The following is a 23,904-nucleotide window of genomic DNA, read 5'->3' as shown; positions in this document are numbered from 1 at the left end:
GGTTTATCATGCCCCATAGTCTCATTCAATTCTGTATGAAATAAGGAATATTGATATATTTTCTCAACATCACTCATATGTGCATGTCTGTATGTGTATATGTGTACACACATATGTATGTATATGTGTAGTCACATATGTATATATGTGTGTAGTCACATGTGTGGTCACATATGTGTGTATGTATATGTGTAGTCACATGTTATTGTATTTTTTAAGCAAATTAATTGAATTAAAATGGCTGTATTAGATAATTTTGGTTAATTTTGTAACACCCTCTAGTGACATCTGGTGGTGTTTTAGTGTGTCTTCAAATCAAGGTTGTACGAGTGATACAGAATGCAGATAGCTAGCTAGGGGAGCTTTGTAAGTGTACATTTTTTTTGGAGGCATCGAGGAGGCAGAGACACTTCAGTCTGCGTGCATACCTGCATATGTCTGGCTTAGATTTTCCACCTCTCTAAAGAAACCCTGTACATGACATTTCATACTGTTGAAGGTTAAGTGAAACAAATAGTTTTGACCTAAAATTCCAGATTTAAAATGACAGCTTTAAAAATTAAAATTAGACTTTTATCTTTGCAGCCTTTACTATATCACAAAACTAAGAGCAAATTATAGAGAGGGCAAAATTTTTTAAAAGGCTATAAAATGGAGGGTGGGATGACAAGGTTACACCATGGACAGGTCTAAAGGGGCATCTGGGAAAGAATTGGTTGATACCCTCTCTCTAACTTTTTTTTTGGGGCCGTGCTGCATGGTTTGAAGATCTTAATTCCCCCACCAGGGATCAAACCCAGGCCACTGGCAGTGGAAGCGGAGTCCTAACCACTGGAACGCCAGGGAAGTCCCTTTATTTTAGTTATATTTATTTTATTTTATTTATATTATAGAAATTAAATCAATATAATGTTACACAACATTATTACTTTAACTTCTGTGGGTCTCAGTTCCCCCCTTTGCAAAATTGCAAAATGGGGTGCCTGGGTTGCTTCAAATGGTGCAAGGAGCATAGATCTGTCTATCCGGAGAGTGGGATTCCTGATTCTGCCACCAGGCTAAGCTAAAATTATTTAACCTCTTTTGCGTTTGGACTTAAAAGGAAAATATGGACCAGATGCTTTGTAAAACCCTTTGCCTTTCTAACATTCTGTAATTCTGTGATGATCCAGAAATGAGTCTCAAGGCACAGACATAGTTGCCCAAGACTCTCTGTATTGGGCCCAGATAGTCTCTTCTATTTGCTCCCCTTGCATCACACCATTCCCTCCTCCTTTATCTGGTGGCCTGATTTAAGATTAGGACGTGGGATTCTATACAGAGTCCAGGGAATTGGAGTGTAGCTTCCTTAAGGGAGGGAGTTAGGAGGACAGAAAACAGGGAACCTGGATTGAGTTGATTGACTGGCCTGTTCTGATTTCTGATGCCATTCAGATTTTTCAGGTCAGTCGAAGAATGAAATAAATATGAGTCAATTATTAATAGTTACCCTAGAACTAAAAGTTACCTTAATTACTCAATGGGCTAATATCAAGGGCAATATAACTCTCTGCGAGATGTTTGCAAAACTTAGATCACATATTTATAAACCTGGTTTTGCAGCATCTTATCAGGCTGCCAATTATCAAAAGGAATGTTACAAAGTTCTGAGAAAATGAGAACAAAACAATTTAAATGACACTCTTAAGAAAATGAAAAATATTGCTAAATTCTGGAGAGAGCAAAAAGAAGACAAGATGTTGCAAATCTAAGTCATTTATCCCTAATGGAAGTTGTCTCGATCAGGAGTTGGCAAACTACAGCCCAAGGCCAAACCTGGCCTACTGCCTGCTTTTGTAAATAAGGTTTTATTGGAATACAGCCATGTTGATGCATTTACGTATTGTTGACGGCTGCTTCCCTGCAACAGTGTCAGAGTTGAGTAGTTACGACAGAGAATGTATGTCTCACAAAGGCTAAAATATTATCTGGGCCTTTGCAGAAAAATTTTGCCCACCCCTAGTCTAAATCAAGACCACAGAGATGATAACTTCTCTCCGAGCCAAAGTTTGAGCTAAAGCTATCAAGACAGCACACAGCCTAGTTCTCAGACCTAGGATCATAATCTGCAGAAGCAGGAGATGATACTCTGGCTTCCCAGGGCCCCCATGTTCCCTGTAGTGAGGGCCTATGCTTTCTTCTGAAAGGCTGAGAGAATTCCATTTGCAGGGGACATTTCACCTTGGCTTGCCAGGCATTCACACGGCCCTGGGCATTAAGACGGGCAAGGAAGGGTTCCCAGTAATCTCCCCACCAAGAGTTTTTAATTGAGGAAGCTGTGATTTGCTTGTTTTCTATCTTTCCACTTTCCATACCCAGCGGTGTGGAGCATCCTGTCAAGAAAAAAATAACGTGATTAATTATATACCATGATATTCCTTGCATGGCATTTTGTACTTCAGAGGAGACAAGAAATAATATTACTGCTAAGTAATGACAAAAACAACCATCACAGCAATGAACATTTATTGTCCAAGGGCTAAACCCTGTTTTCAGGCTTCACACGTATTACTTAATGCTCTTAAATATCTCCATTTTACGAACGAGAAAACAAAAGCACAGCAAGAAAAAGTAACTTGACTAAAATAATACTGCTAGAAGAATCAGAAACTAGCTTTGAGCCCAGGCAGTCTGACATCAAATACCATGTTCTAAACATCTAAACTCATTTCCCTCCTTCAGTGAGTCATGGAAACTTTGCTCTTTGCTTTGAGGTAGACAATACTCCTAAAGTATCTATGTATATAAAAACATACTCTATTTCTTCTAACAAAAGCTACAAAGAAGAAGTTATAGGGGACCTTGGTAGTCACATTTAATATTTTATTTCCAACCCTTTGAGGGTGATGCATGTGATACACCCTTTAGAATTTTGCCAAGGCATGAATTTGAATGTCACAGGCAACAAAGCTGATCTGTGAGTGTAAGAAACATATCTAGTGAGTGAGCCCAGCTGACTGCCCATCATCATCATCTTTGTGACACTTTGTTCTTGCTAGCAAATCATGCAGACGTTTTCTTGAAGTGATACCTTACTTTCTTCATGAAAAAAAGGCTTCAAAGAAGAAAGCTTACTGCTAATACTAATTATATAAACATCAAGAAAGTGAAGAGATCTTAGAAAGTAATACTTCTTGTATAGAAAATAGAAGTTTTAAATAGACTAACATTGTTGAATGTCACATTTTAGGGTAGCTTGACTCTATGACCTGAACAAACTACCAGTTACATCGCATACCATATGGAAAGAAAAACGATAATGACTTATAGAGCTGTTTCAGGTTTTCCTGCCTGATCAAAATTTGCAGTTTTTTTCTGATGTGGACCATTTTTAAAGTCTTTACTGAATTTGTTACAATACTGCTTCTGTTTAATGTTTTGGTTCTTTGGCCATGAGGCATGTGGGATCTTAACTCCCCACCAGGGATCGAACATGCACCCCCTGCGTTGGAAGGCGAAGTCTTAACCACTGGACTGCCAGAGAAATCCCCCAAATTTGCATTTTATGTGGAAGATGTTACATAGCATTGCTATCTGAACATTGGCAAAATGTCCATTTCCATGTCCCTCATGAATATCAAGAGTTTATTGTACTGTTATCTGCTGACAAGTTTCTTATCAGCTGATAAGAAACTTATTCCAAGGTTCAGCTTTCTCCACTGTAAGCCATGGTTTCTTCCTTCTACCCTGAGAGAAGGCACTGTAGCTCCCCAACAGATGTGCCACAGCAAGTTTTAGGTGTGTCTGTATGTGTGTGTGTGTGTGTATATATGTATATACACACACATATATACATATATATTGTATAAATATGTCTTTATTTTGCCTTCCTTGTTGAAGAATATTTTTGCTGGACAGGTGTGCCTGTATATTGATCTCCCTCCCCCCTCAGCCCTTGAGCAGCTAGATGGTGCCTAGATCAGCCAAGCCCAGGGTGGATTGCTTCATCCTTTTACCCCAGACTGTGAGACAGGTATTATATTTTATATGTGCTTTGAAGTGAAAAAAATTGGAAAGCACCACTTTAAGAGTCAGAGAAGAAGAAGAGTTGATAAAATCCCTAAGCATCTTGTTATATAGAGTAGAATTTTATTATGACCATTTATGATTATCTAGATTTATTTATACCACAGGTCACATTACATCCCCTGAAAAATAGAAGCTTACATAGAAAAGGCTTGGATACCTACATAGAGTGTGAAACAGAATACAGAGTTCAAGGAAGGTTTCAGGAAGTTGGGAGGCAGATGTATATTTCAAAAACATTCACTGAACACCTAATATATGCCAGTAATGTTGCTAGATACTTTTATTACATTAAAGTCTGAGTGACCTGGCTGGAAGACTTTGGAAGAGTCAGACCTAGTTTGACTCTCAGTTCTTATTGAAAATGGGCTGATGGAGGTCGTTCTTCGCTAGGGCCCTTCCTTCGAGGGTCAAGGCAGTGTCCATATGATCCAGGAGCTCTTCAGAGAGCCTGCCCTCCGGCTGACAGAACCAGTCTCAGTCTAGATCACAATGAGAGTTTACCTGAGTGGAACCTCTGTTTCACAAAGGATTTTCTAGGAGCCTAAGTGAAGAGAACTAAAAATTCTACCCATTCTCCCATACCCCCCAAATCTTGATTTTCTGAGTGGCAGCTAGAAAACAATGCATCTGTGTTCCTTACCGTTAACCTCGCAACCTTGCAGCTCCAATCGAAGGGCAGGTTTGTTATAGGAGTTAGTTGGAGAGATTCTAATATATCTAGCCACAACCGGTGGGTCAAACTGATTCTCTTTTATTGTAGAGGCATCCGAATTGCCATTAAAATACTAGAGGAAGAGAGGAAAATTTAGTTATATAACAATTCTCTATAAGGTGATTTTATAATAAAATTTTCATCCAATTTAATATGGTAATATTAAGTTTTCATGTAGCCCGAATCAAATTAATTTGGTCTTAAAAGATACCTGGGAATACTTCCACTTCAGGAAGATGGTATAAGCACAACTGAAAACATAAAAAGACTCTGAAAGGTGGAGAAAAGGCAGACTGGCTAGGGTTCTCAGGACCCAAGGAACAACACAGTGGTGAGTCCCCTGGGTTTTCTTTTTACCGCATATACAGACTTATAAGTAAAGAAGCCAGGAACCAGGAAACACGAATAGGTGCAGACAAAAAAAAAAAAAGCCAGCAAAAGCCTTCTTTCTCTAGCCTCAGGACCAGAAAAGAGCAGTCTAACAAGACAGAAAACTTTTAGATAACAATTATTCTACTTCAAGCCAAACATCGTAGAATAGAAAACACTGTGGCCCCTTCCCTACCCACAGCAGCAAAGGCCAACTGGGGAGCCTAGACTTCCATGCTCATGAGACTGTAAGGAGGCACCCCAACACCCTGACTGGGGTTGTGTCAGAGAAAGCCAAATAGAGACCCAGGATCTTCATCTCTTCCAGCTTCTAATAAGGCTCCCACTCCTGCAGTGTCAGTGGATACCATCCCATCCCCCACCAGCAGCAAAGAGAAGGGGTCCCAGCTCAGGTGTCAACAGAGGAGGCCACGTAGGGAATGGACTTTGACCTCTACCTGGCTGTAAAGAGGCTGTGCCCCATCCCATTTCCCTGCCAGAACAGTGTCAGGAAGAGCCAACTAAAACAAAAGAGCGGATATCAGGAATATTGAAAACAGAAAAGCAATAGATAACAGCAGTGAAACAAAGGGCCAGTTATTCGAAAAGATCTTTAAAAACTGGCAAATCTCTAGCAAGTCTGACAAAGCAAAAAGAGAAGAGATGCAAATTACCAATATCATAAATGAAATAGGCAATATCACTACAGACCCTGCAGACATCAAAAGGATAATAAGAGAATACTACAAACAACTCTTACACACAAATTTAACAACTTCGAGGAAATGGACCAATTGACTGAAAAAACACAAACTATCCAAATTCACCCCATATGAAATAGGTAATTTGAAGAGCCTGTAACTATTAAAGAAATTGAATTTGTAATTTTTACATTCCCAGAGAACAAATCTCCAGGTCCACCTGGTTTTGCTGGTGAATTATACCAAATGTTTAAAGAATTAACACCAATACTAGATTATCTCTTCCAGAAAACAGAATAGAAGAGCACACTACCTAATTTATTTTATGAAGCTAGTATTACTCTGATACTAAAACAAAAAGGACAGTATAAACAAATAAAACTACACACAAATATCCCTCATGAACATAGATGCAAAAATCTTTAAACTATGGACTTTAACTGTAATTTGTGTACTGTCACCAATACTGATTGGTAAGAACCATAATTTAAGATTTTCATGATCTATTCTAAGGTATAGTGCAAATAATTTATTATTAGAAATAACTAGATGATAACATAGAAGATAGTAACATAGTAAATGATTTACAGAAAAAATGAAAATGATTCAAGGTTATCGGTGTAATAATGATGGACTGACTCCTTGCATTCAGATAGCTTTCTTTGAAGAGGGGGGTGAGGGAGAAGGGGAAGAATTAGGACTGGTATAATTGGGTCATTGGGAATAAACAGGCTGAGCCCCTGGACGATCCAACAGGGGAAAGTCACTCCTCAGGCATGGCAGCAAAAAAAAAAATGTGAGAATCACACTGCCTCAGAGCATTACTGGTATTAACACTATTATTTCCTTCAGTTACACTGAAATAGAGAACAAAATACAATGTAAGAGTTAGTAAAATCAAAACTCTGGGTGGCCCATTTTTAGCATGAGCTCTTTAAGGCACAAGACCAGATATTCTACTGTACTGCATATCACCTGCCAATCTGAGAAGTCTGGGTATTTAGTTTGATTATAAAGAGATTTTTTTTTCAAGTTTTATGAAGTTTTGGAATTTCAGAAGTCAAGCTTATCCCTTTAATTTGTAATACATATATACACCTCATTTTACCACTTTCCTCCATAAGACACTAAGAAAGCCGTTTGTATTTATAACACCCAGAAAGGTATTTTTAAAAAAGATATAATAACCCTAGGCTCGGGAAGAAACAACAATGCACACAGACCATCACGTTCCTAGTGCTGTTTCCTTTGAAGATCCGCCAGTTTGTCCGGTCAGAGCTGTAAGCCACAAAGAACTCGGTGGTGTAGTAAGACTTCAGGTAGTGTTTGGCACCTTGGGTCTGGATCCCTGTGAACAGGACTTCCCTTTGCATGTCTACCTGCAATATAGAAAAGCCATTAAGCAGAAGCATCCTTGTCAACAAGTCACACACTGCCTTAATTCATTGTACAACTAACCTTCTTTAGAAAAAAAGAACCAACACCTAATAAACTAATAAAATGGCTAGGGGCAATCCATATTTGAGCACAGGGTACCTGAACTTGAATCCAAACTCAACCACTCACTAGTGTATGTGACATTGGGAAGTTAGTTAATCCCCCTGTGCATTAGGTTTTTTTTTAATCTGTAAAATGGGATATTACTAGAAATAACCTCATAGGGTTCATTTTGAGTATGTAAAGTACTTAGAATGGTGCCTAGCACCTAGTAATTGTCATTTCCCCTAACAACATTGCAAGAACAACAAGAAGAAATTATTAAATCACTGTCATTTTTATTATTACAGGGAATCCCCTGGCAGACCAGTGGTTAAGACACTGCACTTGCATTACCGAGGGCCTGGGTTCAATCCCTGGTCAGGGAACTAATATCCCACAATCCGTGTAGCGCTGCCAAAAAACAAAAACAAAACCCCCACATTTTTACTATTAACAGTAGCAGTAAATATTATCAGGTTAATATATCAGGTTAATAAGATATACCTGGATCCAAGGTTTAGGGTTAAATTCTACTGCAAGTTTTTCTGCGATCCAAGCATTATATGATCCACCATTGTTTAGTCTTGCTAATTTGGGTTCCCAATAACCTAAATCCAAAGGAAGAAAAAATTTATTCTGAATTAAAAAAAAAAACAAAAACATACAGCTAGCAATTTCTCAAGTGAGTTTAGTCCCAGTGGAAAACCAGATTCCTCAAGGAACTTCTGTTGCAATTAGGAGACCAGGTCATTGACACGGGCCTCAGCTACTAAGTCAGTCCCTGATTATGAAATCTTGGTTTCAGGCCTGTGCTTGGACAGCTGTCAACTACCACCCACCCCCTTTACTGCATATAGGTCACATTTATTGCTTCTCAGTTATGTTGATATGGTTTCTGCCTAGTGTGCCTGCCTAACGGAAAGACATGGGAGGAATTTATGGGAGCCTCATGATCCCTTACAATTGACCTTCTGATGTTGGGAAGAGTTTGAGGCAGAGAGAGGAAACTTGGGAGGAGTTCCTGACGCACAGTGGGTGAACAAAAAGTTTCTTGAACAGATGCATGGTTGATGCAGCAAAGGGCTCTATTAATGGGGATTGTAATACCTGGCCTATAAGACCCTGTGAATCTGGCTAGAATATTTCACGGGTTAGTTCCATTGACATCTTACATTCTACAAAACAGAGTAATGAGTAATTTCTGCTTAGAAGATACATATAACAAAGTAAAATTTCCACGGTTAGAGATTATACCTCTAGTGGGTCAGTAATTAGATATTTTACTGCTGTTTTACTATGTTGCGGTAGAGAAAAGCCTAGAGAGGAGCAATGGCCCATGGATTCAATAGGCAGCGTTGTCATGTACAGTCTTGCGGGCCGTATGCAGCACAATTGTAGGAGGTGCCTTTTACAGGCTATGATGCTACTACTTACCCCAAAACTCAGAAGCCTTGATCTGTGAATCAGCTATGAGACCAGTGCTTAGTCCCATTGGCATTTTACAGTCTACAAAAAAATAGAACAATGAATAATTTTTGCTTAGAGAGTATATATAATAAAGTAAAATCTCTATGGCTGTGGATTATACCTCTAGTGGGTCAGTAATTCGATGTTTTCACCTACCTGTGTGGCACTGACTTAAATATGTCCGACCATAAAATCGTAAATGTACTAGCAAGAACTGGTCCTTTAATAGACATTAAAATTAGTGATGCCCTAGTGGAAAACAACTTATCCTGAAATGCAAATACTTTTTAAATTGATTTCCATCTGTTTGTATCTTAAAATAAGCCATTTTACAATATTAAGTACTATCCCTCATAAGACTATGTTCTCAAAAGTTGACCTGAAAGTTACAATGTTATTTATATACTGATCAAAGAAGGGAATACTAGCCACTGAACTATCTGGATGTTGACACAGTGCTTGGTACAACAGGTGCTTAATAAATGCTGGCTTGCTGGCTGGCTGGCTGGTTGGATGGACAGATGGATGGACAGATGGAAACTGTGTTTCTTGAATACTGAAACGCCAAGTTCAGTGACTATCTCGGTCACAGTTGAATTCCTGGTTTCTCTCCCCTCCTCTACTCTGGGAGTCTGGAGCATTTCTTACGTTCATTTCCCCATGGATCACAAATCATGAAGGAGGATGCTTTATATTAGTTCCTCAAATGAGAGGAATGCCTTTGGTTTGAACCATTTGGCTTAAAACTGATGTTTGCAGTATAGTCAGACTATAGGTCAGAATAAAAGAAATTACTGCTACAGATTATGCCTCTGTTATGTCAGAGTTCTCAGAGTTGAATATTTCCAATCTAAAAATTGGTAATATTCTAGGGACAGGCACTCTCCTGCTAAAAAAAATAATGTGGCTCTTGGATGATACCTCTGTCTATGATGAGAAATGGCGTTTGCATCCCTGCTCTCTGGTTTTCTCCAACTTCTGTGTCTAGGAGCCACCAGCCAGGTTTTGATGCCTTCATTTCAAGAGTTTTAAATGAACCTAAAATAGAGAGTAAAGGACAACATTGCATACACAAAGATTAACAGGTTAACATTGGTTGACCACTACCAAAGAATCCTAAAATCCCTGAATTGCAAGTGGTTTAGAATATAACTTAAGAGTTACCCATTTCTCTTTAGGCAGGACTACAGGTATAACAAAGAGATCAAAACAAAACAACAATGACATCACACACACAAACTTACTAAAAATAAATTGCCCTGGGACTTAAAAAAATCTCCAGCACCCCTTACTAGAAAGAAACTTTCATTTATCTAAATATAATGTTACAAGTTAACCCATATATAATACAGCTTATCAAAGCAACCTTGAATGATATGTCATTGGGCCTCAAAAATACTGTACATGTTTCCTTTCTCTCTCTTCATTTCTCTAGTTTTTCTTTTTTATCTGAGAAAATTAAAATAAAACATCCTTCCCCGATGTTTCAATTTTTCTATAAAGTTTACATTTTAGAGAGAGATGTACAAAAATTGTTTCAGAAAATCACTGAAAGAGTGAGATTTCTGAAATCTCTGATTATCCATTCTGGTATTTAACATTACCTACCGCCAGTTAATACTTAAATTCTGCTGACTATAATATGTGACCATTTCCTAGATTGTGAGTAAAAAGTAATAGCTGATGGTCATCCTCCTCAAACACGCTAAAAAAAAGACCTCCAGCCTTCTACTCTCTAATGCAGATATTAGGTATGAAGATTTAGGTGGGTCAGCGAACCCCAGCTTCTCACGCGCAGGCTCATGGAAAGGATGACTGATCTGGTAACACTTGGTGAAAAGTTAGGAGTGAGTTTGACCTAATCCTTTCTGCCCCTGATTTTAACAGAGTGGGTCTTTATAGCTTCGTTAATGAGAAACTGGCATGTTTCAAACAAACAAGGACCCTGTTTACCCCATCCTTAACTAAATCGGGCTCGTTTGGACTTGGGTGCCTACATCTGAGGCTGATTCACACAGCAACCTCCCCACCCAAAGTCAAAGGACTGCCCTGACTAGCTTCTCAGATGGCATTTATGGAAGGTAGGCTGCTTGTTAAAAATGCAAAAAAAATGTTAAAAATCCTGGGCCCCTGCCCAAGTTCTATCAGATCAAAATCTCTGAGAGCAAAATCTCTCCTTAGCATCTGTGTTTTAACCAGCTTTGTAAATTTGTATTATGCCCACTGCAGTTTGAAGATCAACGGCATCTAGCACTTACACCTCCACTCACACACCTACGATACACACCTACAAACAACTCGCTGGCACGTAAAAATCCTTTTTGATGATTGTAGTTTGTTAAACCTTATCATTATTTTGCATATGAAAAGCTTTAAATACCTTTGTTATTCTTTAGCTTTTATAATCATTTAAAAATATATTTTTCCCCTCATGAGTCAGTTTAAGATTCAGATTCCTACAGTCACTTGCCCAAAGATATCAGGGTGATAGAGTGAGGAGTAGAATTCAAGAACCCCGAAATCCTGGTAAGTTTCTGATCTCCGCCCAACAGAAAGCTTTAGCTGCCTGAACCTCGTGGGATTCATTTTGGAATCTGCTTTAGACCTGGCCTGCGTGACACATCATGTCTTGGAAGAATCTGCAGTAGACAGAGCATCTCTGTAGAAGAAAGCTGGGCTGCATATTTAGTCTGTGTGGTGCTACAAACAGTGCAGACATTTAGCTGGCTCTTCTGTATTCTGCATGCAGGTTTAGAATATGGCTTTGCCCAGGATCCATGCCAGAGCCCATGCTTTAACCCCTTTGGAAGGAGATGCACAAGGAGGGAATAAGGAAGAGTTACAGACGCTAAGATTGTCTGCTCTCGCCATTTTGTCACAGGGACCTCTTTTCATTGTCGAGATCTTTACCAGGCAGAAGAGGCCAGACCCCTAACTGGTGCTGTTGAGTGCCATTTTCCAGCAAGGTCTGGCCATGAAAGTGAACCACATGAATGTCCTGGGAGCCGCCTACGTTCAGCAGGTGCCACCTCACCCACTCTTGCTCATACATTCTCAGGCCAGGCAAGTTGTAGATCATCCCATTGATGGCTGAAAAGACAGAGAGTTGCAATCAGTCAAAAATCTGTGAACATCAGGAAAGAGGAAATATGAGGCCTTCCGCTCACCACCCGTCTTCTTTATTACTCTGCATGCCCAATCCCACACAGACATAGTAAGGGGCCCCCTATATGTCATAATATCAGTAAGAGGCTGAAACAGAGCCACCTTTTCCTTCTTACACCAGCCTACTGCAGAAGTGTGGGTGAGTACCCTTTCCAATCAGTTTATCACTCTTTTCCCCAGATTTACACTTTTCCTGTTTTGTGCTTTATCCATTTATTCTTTATATTTGTAGTATGAATTTTCCTAGGCTACGAAAAGGGTAAGGACCAATGTGGGCAGATAAGTGAACTCTAGTCATTAGAGGAAAGAGGGTAAGTGAGGGGATATGCAGTGTATCACTCTAAGGCCTCCTAAATTCAGAGATAGTTCCAGGCAAAATTAGGAAGTCGGTTTAAAAAAAAAAAAAAAGGTTATTTATTTATTATTTTTGGCTGCGTTGGGTCTTCATTGTTGGGTCTTCGTTGCTGCACGCAGGCTTTCTCTAGTTGCGGCGAGCAGGGGCTACTCTTCGTTGTGGTGCGTGGGCTCCTCATTGCAGTGGCTTCTCTTGTTGCAGAGTTCGGGCTCTAGGCGCGCAAGCTTCAGTAGTTGTGGCAAGCAGGCTCAGTAGTTGTGGCGCATGGGCTTAGTCGCTCCGCGGCATGAGGAATCTTCCCGGACCAGGGCTCAAATCCGTGTCCCCTGCACTGGCAGGCGGATTCTTAACCACTGCACCACCAGGGAAGCCCAGGAAGTTGGCCTTTATCTTTGTTATACCCACCAGCCTTAGACATTCATGTTTATTCTCTCGTTTGTCTGATTGCTCCTCCGCCCCCTTCCCAGCTTGGACGTCTAGGGTTCTCAGACTTTATCAACTCTCTCCTTACTGAAATATGTGTGTTTTAAGCATCTGATAAACTTGATCACCTTAACAAATGAATGCATACAAAATTTTAATGATAAAGCTTAATGCTACCACGTACTTAATTGGGACTGAAGTGAGGGAAGTTTTGGTGGTGGTGGTGGCTGTTGTTTATTCTTCTAAAGTTAAAGGGACTATTGTGGAATTTCAGGAACCAGGCAAGTGAATTTTTGGAGGGAGAAGAGTTGAGATCATTTTGGCTCTCTTAAAATTATATCAGATATGAAAGCACCTGTCTACATACTCATAACACCAGCCTCACCTCCTCATCTTAGTTTCTGTGTAAGAAATAGATCTCCTAAAAGTAAAAGGTATCTCCAGTGGTTATTAGGTCAGCATTGCTAAACCATTACATCAGGATACAAAAGTGAAGATGCTCAACAGAGTAGGCACTCAGTAAACATTAGATAAATTGAGCTGAGTGAATAAAGTTCATTTGTTTACTAATCCAACACATATTTACTCAGTGTATACTGCAGAGGCCAGGCATAGGTGGTCTGCTTATCAAATACCCTGATAAGTTCTACAGTGGAAGATTACCAAATTACAGAGATTTAGACGACAATACATTTAAAACTAAAACTATACTGGATGCATTTTACGCTTTCTTTGAAGAATCAGGAAGCAGGGCCTCGAGGGTACTCAGCAAGTAAACGGCATAGCTACGAAATGGGCCTGTCTGATTCTGCAGTCTGTACTTTCCACTAGGTTGAGAGATTTTCAGAGGATGTGCTTCCTACCCATGAGACCAAGCACCCTGGGCTGAAAGGCCTAGAGATTATAGGAGAAGAGAAAAGAAAGCTCTGCTTGGAGTCTGTGGGGCAGCTCTCAACTGACTCTATTCTAGACTAATAGAATTTCTTAACCTTGTGTGATAAGCAGAGTCCGGAGGGTGGGGTTTTGGAGCAGATTGTAAATCATATTTCCTCTACACCAAAGTGTTTTTACAGGTGAGATCAGATTGTATTCCACACTTACAGAAGTTTAATGAGGAAAATAAGCTAAAAAAGGGTAGCCTGAGTATATAAATGGGGTGGGAGAGGGAGCATAGACCGACTTAGCCTTGATGACTGGCTGGGGAGAGGAGGTGGCAGTGAACTGGATATTGCTTATAGTGGTTTTTTTTGTTTTGTTTTTTATTCCTGAAGCCTCTTCTTTCCTATTACACTGAATGACTGACCCATCACCCAAAGCACAGGACCTTCCTGATCAGAAATCTCATAGAAATCACCTCCATTTATCAAACTCTGAAAACAGGGTCTTCATTTGTCTTCTGATCCCTAAGTCATTCTATCTGCTGTTCACCAAATCCTAAATTCTGCCTTTCTCTAAAACTGTAGTTCAGTTGCCAATTTACAGACAAAGTTCCTGAATGGACTTCAGAGTAGATATGCTTTCCCCTCTCTTCCCACCCAAATGCTCTCTTGGCCCTCTTCTTCCATTAGCTGGCTACACAGTTTCCTATATCATTTTCTCCACATATGCTTTGGGTGCCACCTGGGAACTGCTGAGAGCTACAAATGTTACAGTCATTCTTATTTTGAAAGTACGTGTGATCACTTCTACATAAATAATTGATCCTTTAGAGATCAAGAAACAGTTTTATGAACTGTTTAAACTGCAGAATGATGTTAATTCCTTTCCAATTTATGTTACCCACCGAAGCACACTGGCTTTTTTGTTGGTTTGCTTGGGTTGGTTTTGCAGCAGCCTTGTGAGCTATGTTTTAGATTTCAGATTTTGTATCCTCTCTTTCACCTGCAGTGTCACCTGCCAGGTTACATCAGCCCTCGTAGACATTTAAGGACCTGGTGTCAGTTAGAGCTCCTGGTTCCACAGAAGCATCTCATGTCTAATTTTGGGAAGACCTATGGGCAGGAATCACTATCACCCAGGGATTAGGTTCAGAGACTAGATCAAAGTCAGAGGAAAATACCATGAAACTCATGGGAGTTTTTTACTTCTGAGGATGTGCGGCTCCAAGACCTCGTGGGCTTCTTTTCATAGTACCAGCTCTTCTTTTCATCAAAGACCATAAAAAGTAGGACAAATTCTCTCATGTCCACAGGCATGTTGGTCTCCTTATGAAGTGTTCCTTTTCGGCAGATCAGAAGGGGTCCTATCAAGCCTGAATGGATATCTTTTTCCTGGAAGATAGTAAGAGCAAATTGCACGTATTATCTCTTTCTCAAGATTTTCTTTGTCCTTCTGGCAATCACTGATCATATTGAAGAGGAGACCTTCTCAGAGGCTCTGAATTTGAAGATTATAAATGAATAGCTTAATAAGCCTGGATATTGATCATCTAATTCTGTGATACTCATAGTCACTTCCTCTGATTAATCCTTTGTTTCGACATGGTAGTAATGATAATAATGATGATAATAATAGTGATACTATTATAAATACTATTTCTTGAGCATCTACTATGTTAAATATTTTGCCTATAGTATCTTATGTAATTCTGACAACAATCCTATATGGTAAAAAATAAATTCATTTATTGAACAAATATTACCAAGTGCCTACTATATATGCTATATACTGTTATCTCATTTTTAACTTTGGAAACTGAGGTTGAGGGAGCTCAAGTAACTTTCCTAGGGCTACACAGTCAGTGACAGGATAGGAATTGAAATCTAAGTCTATGCTCTCTACCATGCTCGAAATGAGGGAGTCTTGATTTTGTAGTTCTTTTATTAAAAAAGAAAAAAAAAGGCAGAAGAAAGCTAATACTTGTTCAAGGAAATTGCAGATAAACATCTTCTTCTGTAAAGGTAGTCACTCTAACTAGGGCCAACCTTTTAAGTATTCCTCATTCCTTTCCACTGAACAAATGCTTCTCACCATCATCTGAAGATTGGCATGGATAGTCCCTGATTACGGTAGCTGTCGACTGTTGACCATGATCCTTACACATTCCTCATGGAAAGACAGATATCTACTAAGAAATAATTGTGACACTTCCATTTGATGGACTCAAGTTATAAGTTTGGGGAAATGAGAAAAACTTTCGATGGCCATGCTTACCGGGTTCACTGCCGAGTAGTAGGCCCAAGCCCGACAGGCAGAGCCAGGATTTTCTGGCCCTGATCGCTCAGTGGCGTGCCATACATATGTATAAGTGCTGTTGGGCTGAACAGCATTGTCTTCATTAAACCATTCAGGAGAGTCATCTTCATAAGTCTTTCCCTCTGATGATTTTTCATAGAAAAGCCCATGGGCATGAAGAGAATATGGTCTGGATGCTAAGTTTTTAAAACGAACCTAAAAAAAAGAATGATTCACCAATGTATTTACGTTTAATAAAGCCCCCCAAATGTCAGCATTATGGGTCAAAGTGGATGGCTATTAAATTGAACCTAAGATATATTGAATGTTTAGAATCGCAAAGTAACTTTCGTATATTACTTCACCTAATTTTACAACCATCCTATGAGATAGGGCCTAAGTAGTTTACCCCAGAAACACCAAAACAGGTTTGTTTTTAGGCTCAAAGCAAAAGTATTGACATATCTACAAATGAAATGATAAAGATAGGTGCTACAGATTTGAAAATGAATGAGGCTTGGGTTTTACTCACAAAAAGGTTTCAACCTACTGGCTAGAGAGATTGCACATGTGAATGCAAGTTAAAAATCTGGAGACAAAAGGTGCTGTAAACAAAGTATGAATGGGATTAGGTGGGAATGCCTGGGAGAAGCAATTCAGTTGAATGTTTAGGAGAGGTTGGGGGAATTAAAGAAAGTTTCTTAGGAGCAATGGAATTGGCCCATATAGAATGAACAGGAGCTTAGCAGAGGGAGAAATAAAATTATGAGATCTTTTTGTTTTTTCCTTGAAGAGTGGCAAGTTACTTGGTAAGCAGTCTTTGAAAAGAAATGTAGTTATTTGTTAATTTTGAAAAATAAATAAGTCACCATAGCTCTCTTGCCACTTTCATCTCTACAACCCTCTGGTGCTTGTGGAAATTCCTCTGATGATCTTAGCAATGCTCAAAAGATGACTTACTTGGATAACATCATCCACTTCAGCTCTAATGATAGGACCAAGTATGCCAAGATGCTCTTCATACTCTCCCCGAGGATCAAGCTTGTTAAAAGAGCTATCAAGGTACTTTCGAAAAACTACTTTCTTGTATATGGTGTCCTTTGAAACATCATCAGTGTCTTCACTGAAATGATAATAATAGCATTTGCTTAAAAGAACAAGTTAAAGACCATTCAAGAATTTAGGAAATTATCTCTGTTTCTGAATATAGTATATAGAGAAGATATTTGATAAATATTTGATGAACAAATGAATTAAAATATAAATAACTAAAACCACAAGCCAGTAAATATCCTTCAACTCCCAGCTCATATATCATTTCTTGGTATCTCCTCCTATGATCCTTTAGACTGGGTCAAATCTCTAGCATTCCTCACATTTCTATACTACTACTATAGTATATATAGTAAATCCCTGTAGTATTCTTATAATATTTCTATAGTATATGTAGTAAATTATATATCATTTATTCATGAGATTATCTATTGATATCTGACTCTACCACTAGGGTGAAAGCCCCAAGAGGTTAGGGATTGTGCCTCGTTTGCTTATAATTTTTATTTCTAGTGCCTAGCAAGTTATCTGGCACATAGTAAGCAGATATTTATTTAATGTATTAATGAATGACAAACATAATCATATATTAACATAGCAGATTTTAATATCAAAAGCAGACAAAGCCACGTGATGGGACAGTGCCAGGCCAGGCAGATGATAAGAGTCAGTTGATTGAGAGGGCCACCCCTGTAAAGGTCACTGGATGGATGAGTGTTTTATACTCGGAAAGTAGCCACTCTTCCCACATTTGCTTTTGCTAAATCATAGTATTCCTCATGTAGTTCACCAGCTCAGTCTGGAGCTAGAGCACATCATATTTTCCTACTGACTCTTAAATTTCCCAGGAGTCTGGGAAAAAGGCCAAAAGCTCATCCCTCAGTCTCATAGTATTTGTTACACGACATGAGCCATCCACAGAGAATCCCATTCTGCCTTCCTTCTAGCCTTTCTACCGGATTAACCCCGTTCTTCCAGACTCTAAGCATGACATACAATCTCACAGAACACGTGGGGAGGAGCAAAACAACGTTGCCATAAAAATGGGTTGCATATCTGGAATGGGACGTAGGATTTTGAAGGAACTAGTTCCATCCCTTTACACTCTGGAAAACCTTATTCCCTCAGTAACTTGCTTAGAAATCCCTAGATAAACTATTTATTCTCATATAGTAATGGGTGCTACATCTAAATAGGAAGTCAAGGGAGAAAGCCTCTTAAACTAACAGAATTCTAACATGGAAATGTCAGGCATCAGATTAATGAAATAATTTCTGTAAGTCACGCCATGCATTGTGTTTGCTTACTCTAGTTGCACTTGGGTTTTAACTTTAGTAGTGTAACAGTTAGCTTTTTGTAAAAGCTGTGGGCTCTATTTGGACACTTTACCCATGGTCCCCATGATATCCCTGAGGATCTGTAGTTGCTTCTTGTCCCCCTTTCTCTCCTTTCTCTATATTGTCACCCCAGAATATAGAACCCAGACCAATATGGCTTTCCACACTTGAGCAAAATTAAATTAAAAATTATCTTTTAAAAATGCATGTGGCTCCCTTAAAAACTCTCTGTTATAAGTCAGGCCACTTACAAAACTGCATCAACTCCTTCAACTCTATGGTTGAAGAGTGGCTGGAACCCTAAAATGTTAGAGCTGCAGCAGATCTTGGGGGCCACTTGGTGTAACTCCTCCATTAAAAAGACTGCAAGTAACAAGGTTCGGGAAAGGAACTGACACATGCCAGTAAACTAGGAATGGCTTAAAGCTTTTGAAGGGTTTCTCATTGCTCTTTGAAAAACATCAAAATTCTTCCCAGGGCTCACAGAGCCTAGTGGCATCTGATCTCTGCAGAGCTAGCCAAACACTTTCCTAGCACCCACCCTCTTCTTGAGTTCCAGCTACACAGGTCTTCAGCTTCAGGGCTTCCTCCTTCCTCAGGGCCTTCATCATGCTGTTCTCTCTGTCTAGAATGCTCTGCCCTCTCTACCTCCTGTTCATCTTCAGATCTCAGCTCAAATGCTGCTTCTCCAGAGTCAGGCTCCCCAGTTCTCATATCTCCAAATATCACCTTTCCTTATTGGTCTTTATCATGGTTAATTTTTACACTTATTTACGTGAGCACTTGGTTCATATCTTCCTGCCCAACTAGACATAAGTTCCATCAGGGCAGGAGTCCTGTGTTTATATTCTCTTTTATAGTCTCAGCACTTAGCACAATGCCTAGGAGAGAATAAGTACTCATTAAAGAGTTATTGACTGAGTGAGTCTATAAACCAAGTTAAAACAAAAGTTTAAATCAAGATAAATCATTATGTAATGAATGGCTCAGTTGAGGGTATAAACTTGCTTTTCGTTTCTAAGCTACTTTGTACCCTTGGCCTCTGCTACTGGAATCTTATGGAATTTGAATTAATCTTCACCAAGATGCTATATACTTTATATCGATCAGTAAACAATTTTAAATGTTTTTGTTAAATAAGTAATTGCGAAAGGAGATTTCTACATCACAAATTTGGATTTGAAGCCAACTTCAGTGAAATCATATTGATTAGCCTATAGCTATGGATAGGTTGGGCTCTGCATTGGAGCAAGAAGGAGAGGTAGGAACATGTGTGATGAGAAAAGAAGAGAGAGGAGGGGGCTAATTTAACTACAAAATATCATAGACTTCTTAGAGTGATAGCTCTTATATTGTCCAGATGTCACCTAAAGTAGAGAAGCTAATCTTGGAATTGACAAAGGAAACAGTATAGGCCAAGTTGCAATAGGGAAACTAAATGATACTTAGTATAAGTTACACTTAGTATAATTTGCCCAGAATCATCTCCTTAGACTGCTGTAATTACTTTTTTTTTAGCAGTAGTGGAAAAGTGAGAATATAAAAGGAGAGAACTGGCCAAACCTTTGTGCAAATTTTGAATAATCCCAGGATACTTCTTCAGCAGCAATGTAATAATTTTTTCTGTTTCCATTGTTGCTGCGAAGGTACCATGCTGCAATGTTGTCAGGATTTCTGGAGGAGTTGATGTCTGTCCTGAGATCAGTTTGGTAAGGGTCATCATAGGTCACAAAATCAAATTCACCATAGTCTTCTTCACTGCTCTCTTCCTTCTGCCTTGGAATAATTTCAATGTAATCTCCATCATCTCTACTGAGACCTACTATGACCAGTGGATTAAATTCTCTTGGTATAAAAGTGTTATTTAGTGGAGAATGTGGTGGAGGAGATGGCATCTGACCAAGATCTGCATAAGGGAAAGTCTGACCAAGTTCTGGGAGAGGCAATGACTGAATAGATTCAGAAGTGTGGGATGTCTGATTGAGATCTAGAGGAGGTGATGTCTGCCTGAGATCAAGAGGAAGGGATGTCTGACTGATGTCTGGAGAGAGAGTTGCCTGGTTGAGGTCTGGGGAAAGTGGCATCTGACTGAGGTTTGGGGGAAGAGTCGTCTGCCCAAGATCTGGGGAAAGTGTTGTCTGGCCAAGGTCTGGAGAAAGGGTTGTCTGGCTGAGGTCTGGAGAGAGAGTCTCCTGGCCAAGGTCCTGGGAAAGGGCCATCGGGCTGAGGTCTGGAGAGAGAGTCTCCTGGCCGAGGTCTGGGGAAAGTGTTGTCTGGCTGAGGTCTGGAGAGAGAGTCTCCTGGACAAGGTCCTGGGAAAGGGCCATCGGGCTGAGGTCTGGAGAGAGAATCTCCTGGCTAAGATCTGGGGAAAGTGTTGTCTGGCTGAGGTCTGGAGAGAGAGTCTCCTGGCCAAGGTCTGGGGAAAGTGTTGTCTGGCTGAGGTCTGGAGAGAGAATCTCCTGGCTGAGGTCTGGGGAAAGCGTTGTCTGGCTGAGGTCTGGAGAGAGAGTCTCCTGGCCGAGGTCTGGGGAAAGTGTTGTCTGGCTGAAGTCTGGAGAGAGAGTCTCCTGGCCAAGGTCTGGGGAAAGTGTTGTCTGGCTGAGGTCTGGAGAGAAGGTCTGGCTGAGGTCTGGGGAAAGTGTTGTCTGGCTGAGGTCTGGAGAGAGAGTCTCCTTGCCAGCGTGTGGGGAAAGGGCCATCTGGCCGAGGTCTGGAGAGAGAGTCTCCCGGCTAAGGTCTGGGGAAAATGTTGTCTGGCTGAGGTCTGGAGAGAGAGTCTCCTGGCCAAGGTCTGGGGAAAATGTTGTCTGGCTGAGGTCTGGAGAGAGAGTCTCCTGGCCAGGGTGTGGGGAAAGGGCCATCTGGCCGAGGTCTGGAGAGAGAGTCTCCTGGCTAAGATCTGGGGAAAATGTTGTCTGGCTGAGGTCTGGAGAGAGAGTCTCCTGTCCAGGGTCTGGAGAAGGGGTGGTCCGGCTGAGATCTGGATAGAGGGATGGCTGACTGAGGTCTAGAGAGGTAGTTGTCTGCCAGACTTCAAGTTCCAAGGAAGGGAACGTTTGACTAACATCAGTAGGGAAGGCCTTGTTTCTTAGGTCATAGTCGGGTATCTGGCTGGGCTCTGGAGGAGGAGATCTGTGACTGGGGACTGTAGTGGAGTGCGTTGGATCAGAGTCTTGAATAGGGAATGTTTGATAGTGTTCCTCTGGGCTCACTGTCTGATAAAGATCTGGAGGGGAGCTTGTCTGACTGGTGTCATTTGGGGGGTTTTGATCACCATCAGGAAGTGAGGCCATGAGGCTAAGGTTCATAGAGGGGAGTGTCTGATTGAGGTCTGCGGGAAGAGATGTTTCATTGGATGGGTGGAGTAACAATGAATGATTATGTCTCCCATCTGAAAATGAGGTGTTGGCCTCTACTCTCAGAGGGTGAAAACTCCTTGGAGATAGAGGAACATGGTGTGCAGGCTTCTCTTCCTTTTTCTTTCTTCGTGTCCTAATTAAAAAAAGGCCTTTCTTCAATCTACTATTTCCTCCATCTAGTCTTCCTTGTAGAGGTTTATGTCTAGTTACAAAAAACGTTGGGTGGCCACTCTGCTTTCCATGCTTGTCTTTAAAAGGGATGTTTTCTCCCCAAGTCCTTGAGTCATTCTGGGGGCTGTTTGGCAGCTTATTAACAACCTTAACTTCATCAGCATCTTGGATTATGTCATAACTGCCTTTCTCAGAAACCAAATGCCATTCCCCATTCAGAATCTTAGATGGATCCTTTTGTTGTAAGAGTAACAGATCGCTGGGAAGGTTCTCCCAGGGCCCTATTCTGGAAGAAGAAGAGTTGCCTTGGCTTAAATGTCTACCAGTTTTATGTGCTGGGAATTCCATCTGGGAGAACCTATGCTTTGCCCCTCGGCCTCTTCCTGCCTTGAATCTTTTACGTTTAGCATGTTCTTGATTTCTGAATTCTTCTGTACCAAATGGAAGCAGGCTTATCCCTGTGACATCTGAGTATAGAGGATCTTCTATAGAGTCTTCAGAATAAGGGCTGGAATGCTCTGCTGTGGGAGGGTTGAGAACTGAGTTCTTATCTAAGCTGGTGTGTCCTAGCGGTGGACCAGCTGTGGTGGCTTCTGGGTGAGGAAGAATTTTTAGAGGTTGTGCAAAGTTATTGGCAATAAGCCTGCTAATGTTACCTGGGGAAGAAGAATTTGAACCAACAGTTCTGTTGGTACTTGGAGGAATGAATTCAGAGTTGTTCTCCAGAGCCAGGGCGGTAAGATTGAACTTATCTTCCTCCTGCTTTGATGATGAATTTCTGAATGACCTGATTCCTAATGATAAAGCCAGGGTGTTCTGGTAATCATAGTCAGCATCATTATTTTTATCTTTGATTTCTGAAGATTCACGCATTTTCCTTGTAGTTATGGATGTAGATCCTGAAGGTTCGTATATAATATCATATGAGTCATCATTATAATCCCGGATACACTTAACATCCCTGAATCTCAGCCACAGTTTTTTGCTTCTTGGATTGGAATTCATGGTAGTTAACATCCAAGTTCCTACAAAATAGAGACAGAGAGAACAGAGAGCTCTGAGTACAGAAAAAGGTATAAAAACCCTATGGTCCATTGTGGCAGATAATTTCCAGTGAACTTTCATCAGGGATACTGTGGTCTGTGGACCACAACTGATCTGTGAACTGTTGTTTACTGTTCCACAGTGACGTAAGGAAAGAAATCAAGAGTAAAGTGTATAGGAAACCTTTTAACAGTTTGACATTTCTATGACATCCAATCATGTGATCAGCATACTTATCTCATTTAACAGAATATAGACCCAAAGTATTGGTCAGTGAAAATTAGGGAGAAAACAACTTTCAGCACAGATAGTTTGAGAGTCACTATTTTAGAATATATTTTTAAAGGGATGAATCAAGAATGAAATGGACTTTGAATATCATAAGCATCTTGTGAGTTGCATATTTTGTTAGAGAACTGGAGTTAGGGGGAAGATGATGATGTTTACCCCCACAAATAAGAGACATATAGATATTTCTAAGTAATAAATAATTCAGGTGGGCCTAGGGCAGTTTTGAGTTTCTTTGAAATGGTATAATTTGCTGGCACACTGAAGATTTCCTGGAAAGTCTTCAATAGTTACCACATGTTGATTGTCTACTGAGTCCTAGGCACTTGGCACATATAACAATTAATGGTCAAAGCAACTCTGTAAGGTATTATTATTCTGTTTTTCAGATGAATAAACTGAGGCTCAGTGAGGTGGAGTAATTTGTCCAAATTGCTACACAGATATCAAGTGGCAAAGCAGGATTTGAACCCAGGTCTGATGAATTCCAAAGCCCATGTGCTTTCCATGACACTGTTGTCCCTGAAGCCAGCCTCTAAGGCACTATATCAGATGACCACTAACCCTAGGGTGGGATGGCTGTCTTATAAAGCTGAAAAAGGCATTTTGATAAAGGAAATGCTCTTTTGTGGCTGAATGCTCACGCTTTCTTCTCAAAGTCATGCCTTATCTTTTTACTGTTGTGTCTTTACTTCTCACTTAGCCCAGAGAAGGATAAATGGAACGCACAGTAAAG

At 40.2% G+C, this 23,904-nt stretch overlaps 1 protein-coding gene across 1 annotated transcript in view; it reads right to left on the bottom strand.

Annotated features, from left to right (window-relative positions):
• F5 (coagulation factor V) overlaps positions 1–23,904 on the bottom strand; it is an 84,146-nt gene that overhangs the window by 3,040 nt on the left and 57,202 nt on the right. Inside the window, exons 13-23 of the mRNA XM_019918728.3 lie at positions 19,867–22,861; positions 16,874–17,036; positions 15,893–16,129; positions 14,799–15,009; positions 11,707–11,886; positions 9,718–9,834; positions 8,764–8,835; positions 7,834–7,937; positions 7,074–7,229; positions 4,709–4,853; positions 2,221–2,372 (exon numbers count right to left, since the gene is read on the bottom strand). Coding sequence (XP_019774287.2) covers positions 2,221–2,372; positions 4,709–4,853; positions 7,074–7,229; positions 7,834–7,937; positions 8,764–8,835; positions 9,718–9,834; positions 11,707–11,886; positions 14,799–15,009; positions 15,893–16,129; positions 16,874–17,036; positions 19,867–22,861 — 4,532 coding nt within the window. The remainder of the gene's footprint in view (positions 1–2,220; positions 2,373–4,708; positions 4,854–7,073; positions 7,230–7,833; positions 7,938–8,763; positions 8,836–9,717; positions 9,835–11,706; positions 11,887–14,798; positions 15,010–15,892; positions 16,130–16,873; positions 17,037–19,866; positions 22,862–23,904) is intronic.

The sequence above is a fragment of the Tursiops truncatus genome, chromosome 1 (assembly GCF_011762595.2).
Source record: "Tursiops truncatus isolate mTurTru1 chromosome 1, mTurTru1.mat.Y, whole genome shotgun sequence".
In the NCBI taxonomy this organism is placed as follows: domain Eukaryota; kingdom Metazoa; phylum Chordata; class Mammalia; order Artiodactyla; family Delphinidae; genus Tursiops; species Tursiops truncatus.
This window is presented reverse-complemented; position numbering and strand designations above follow the sequence as displayed.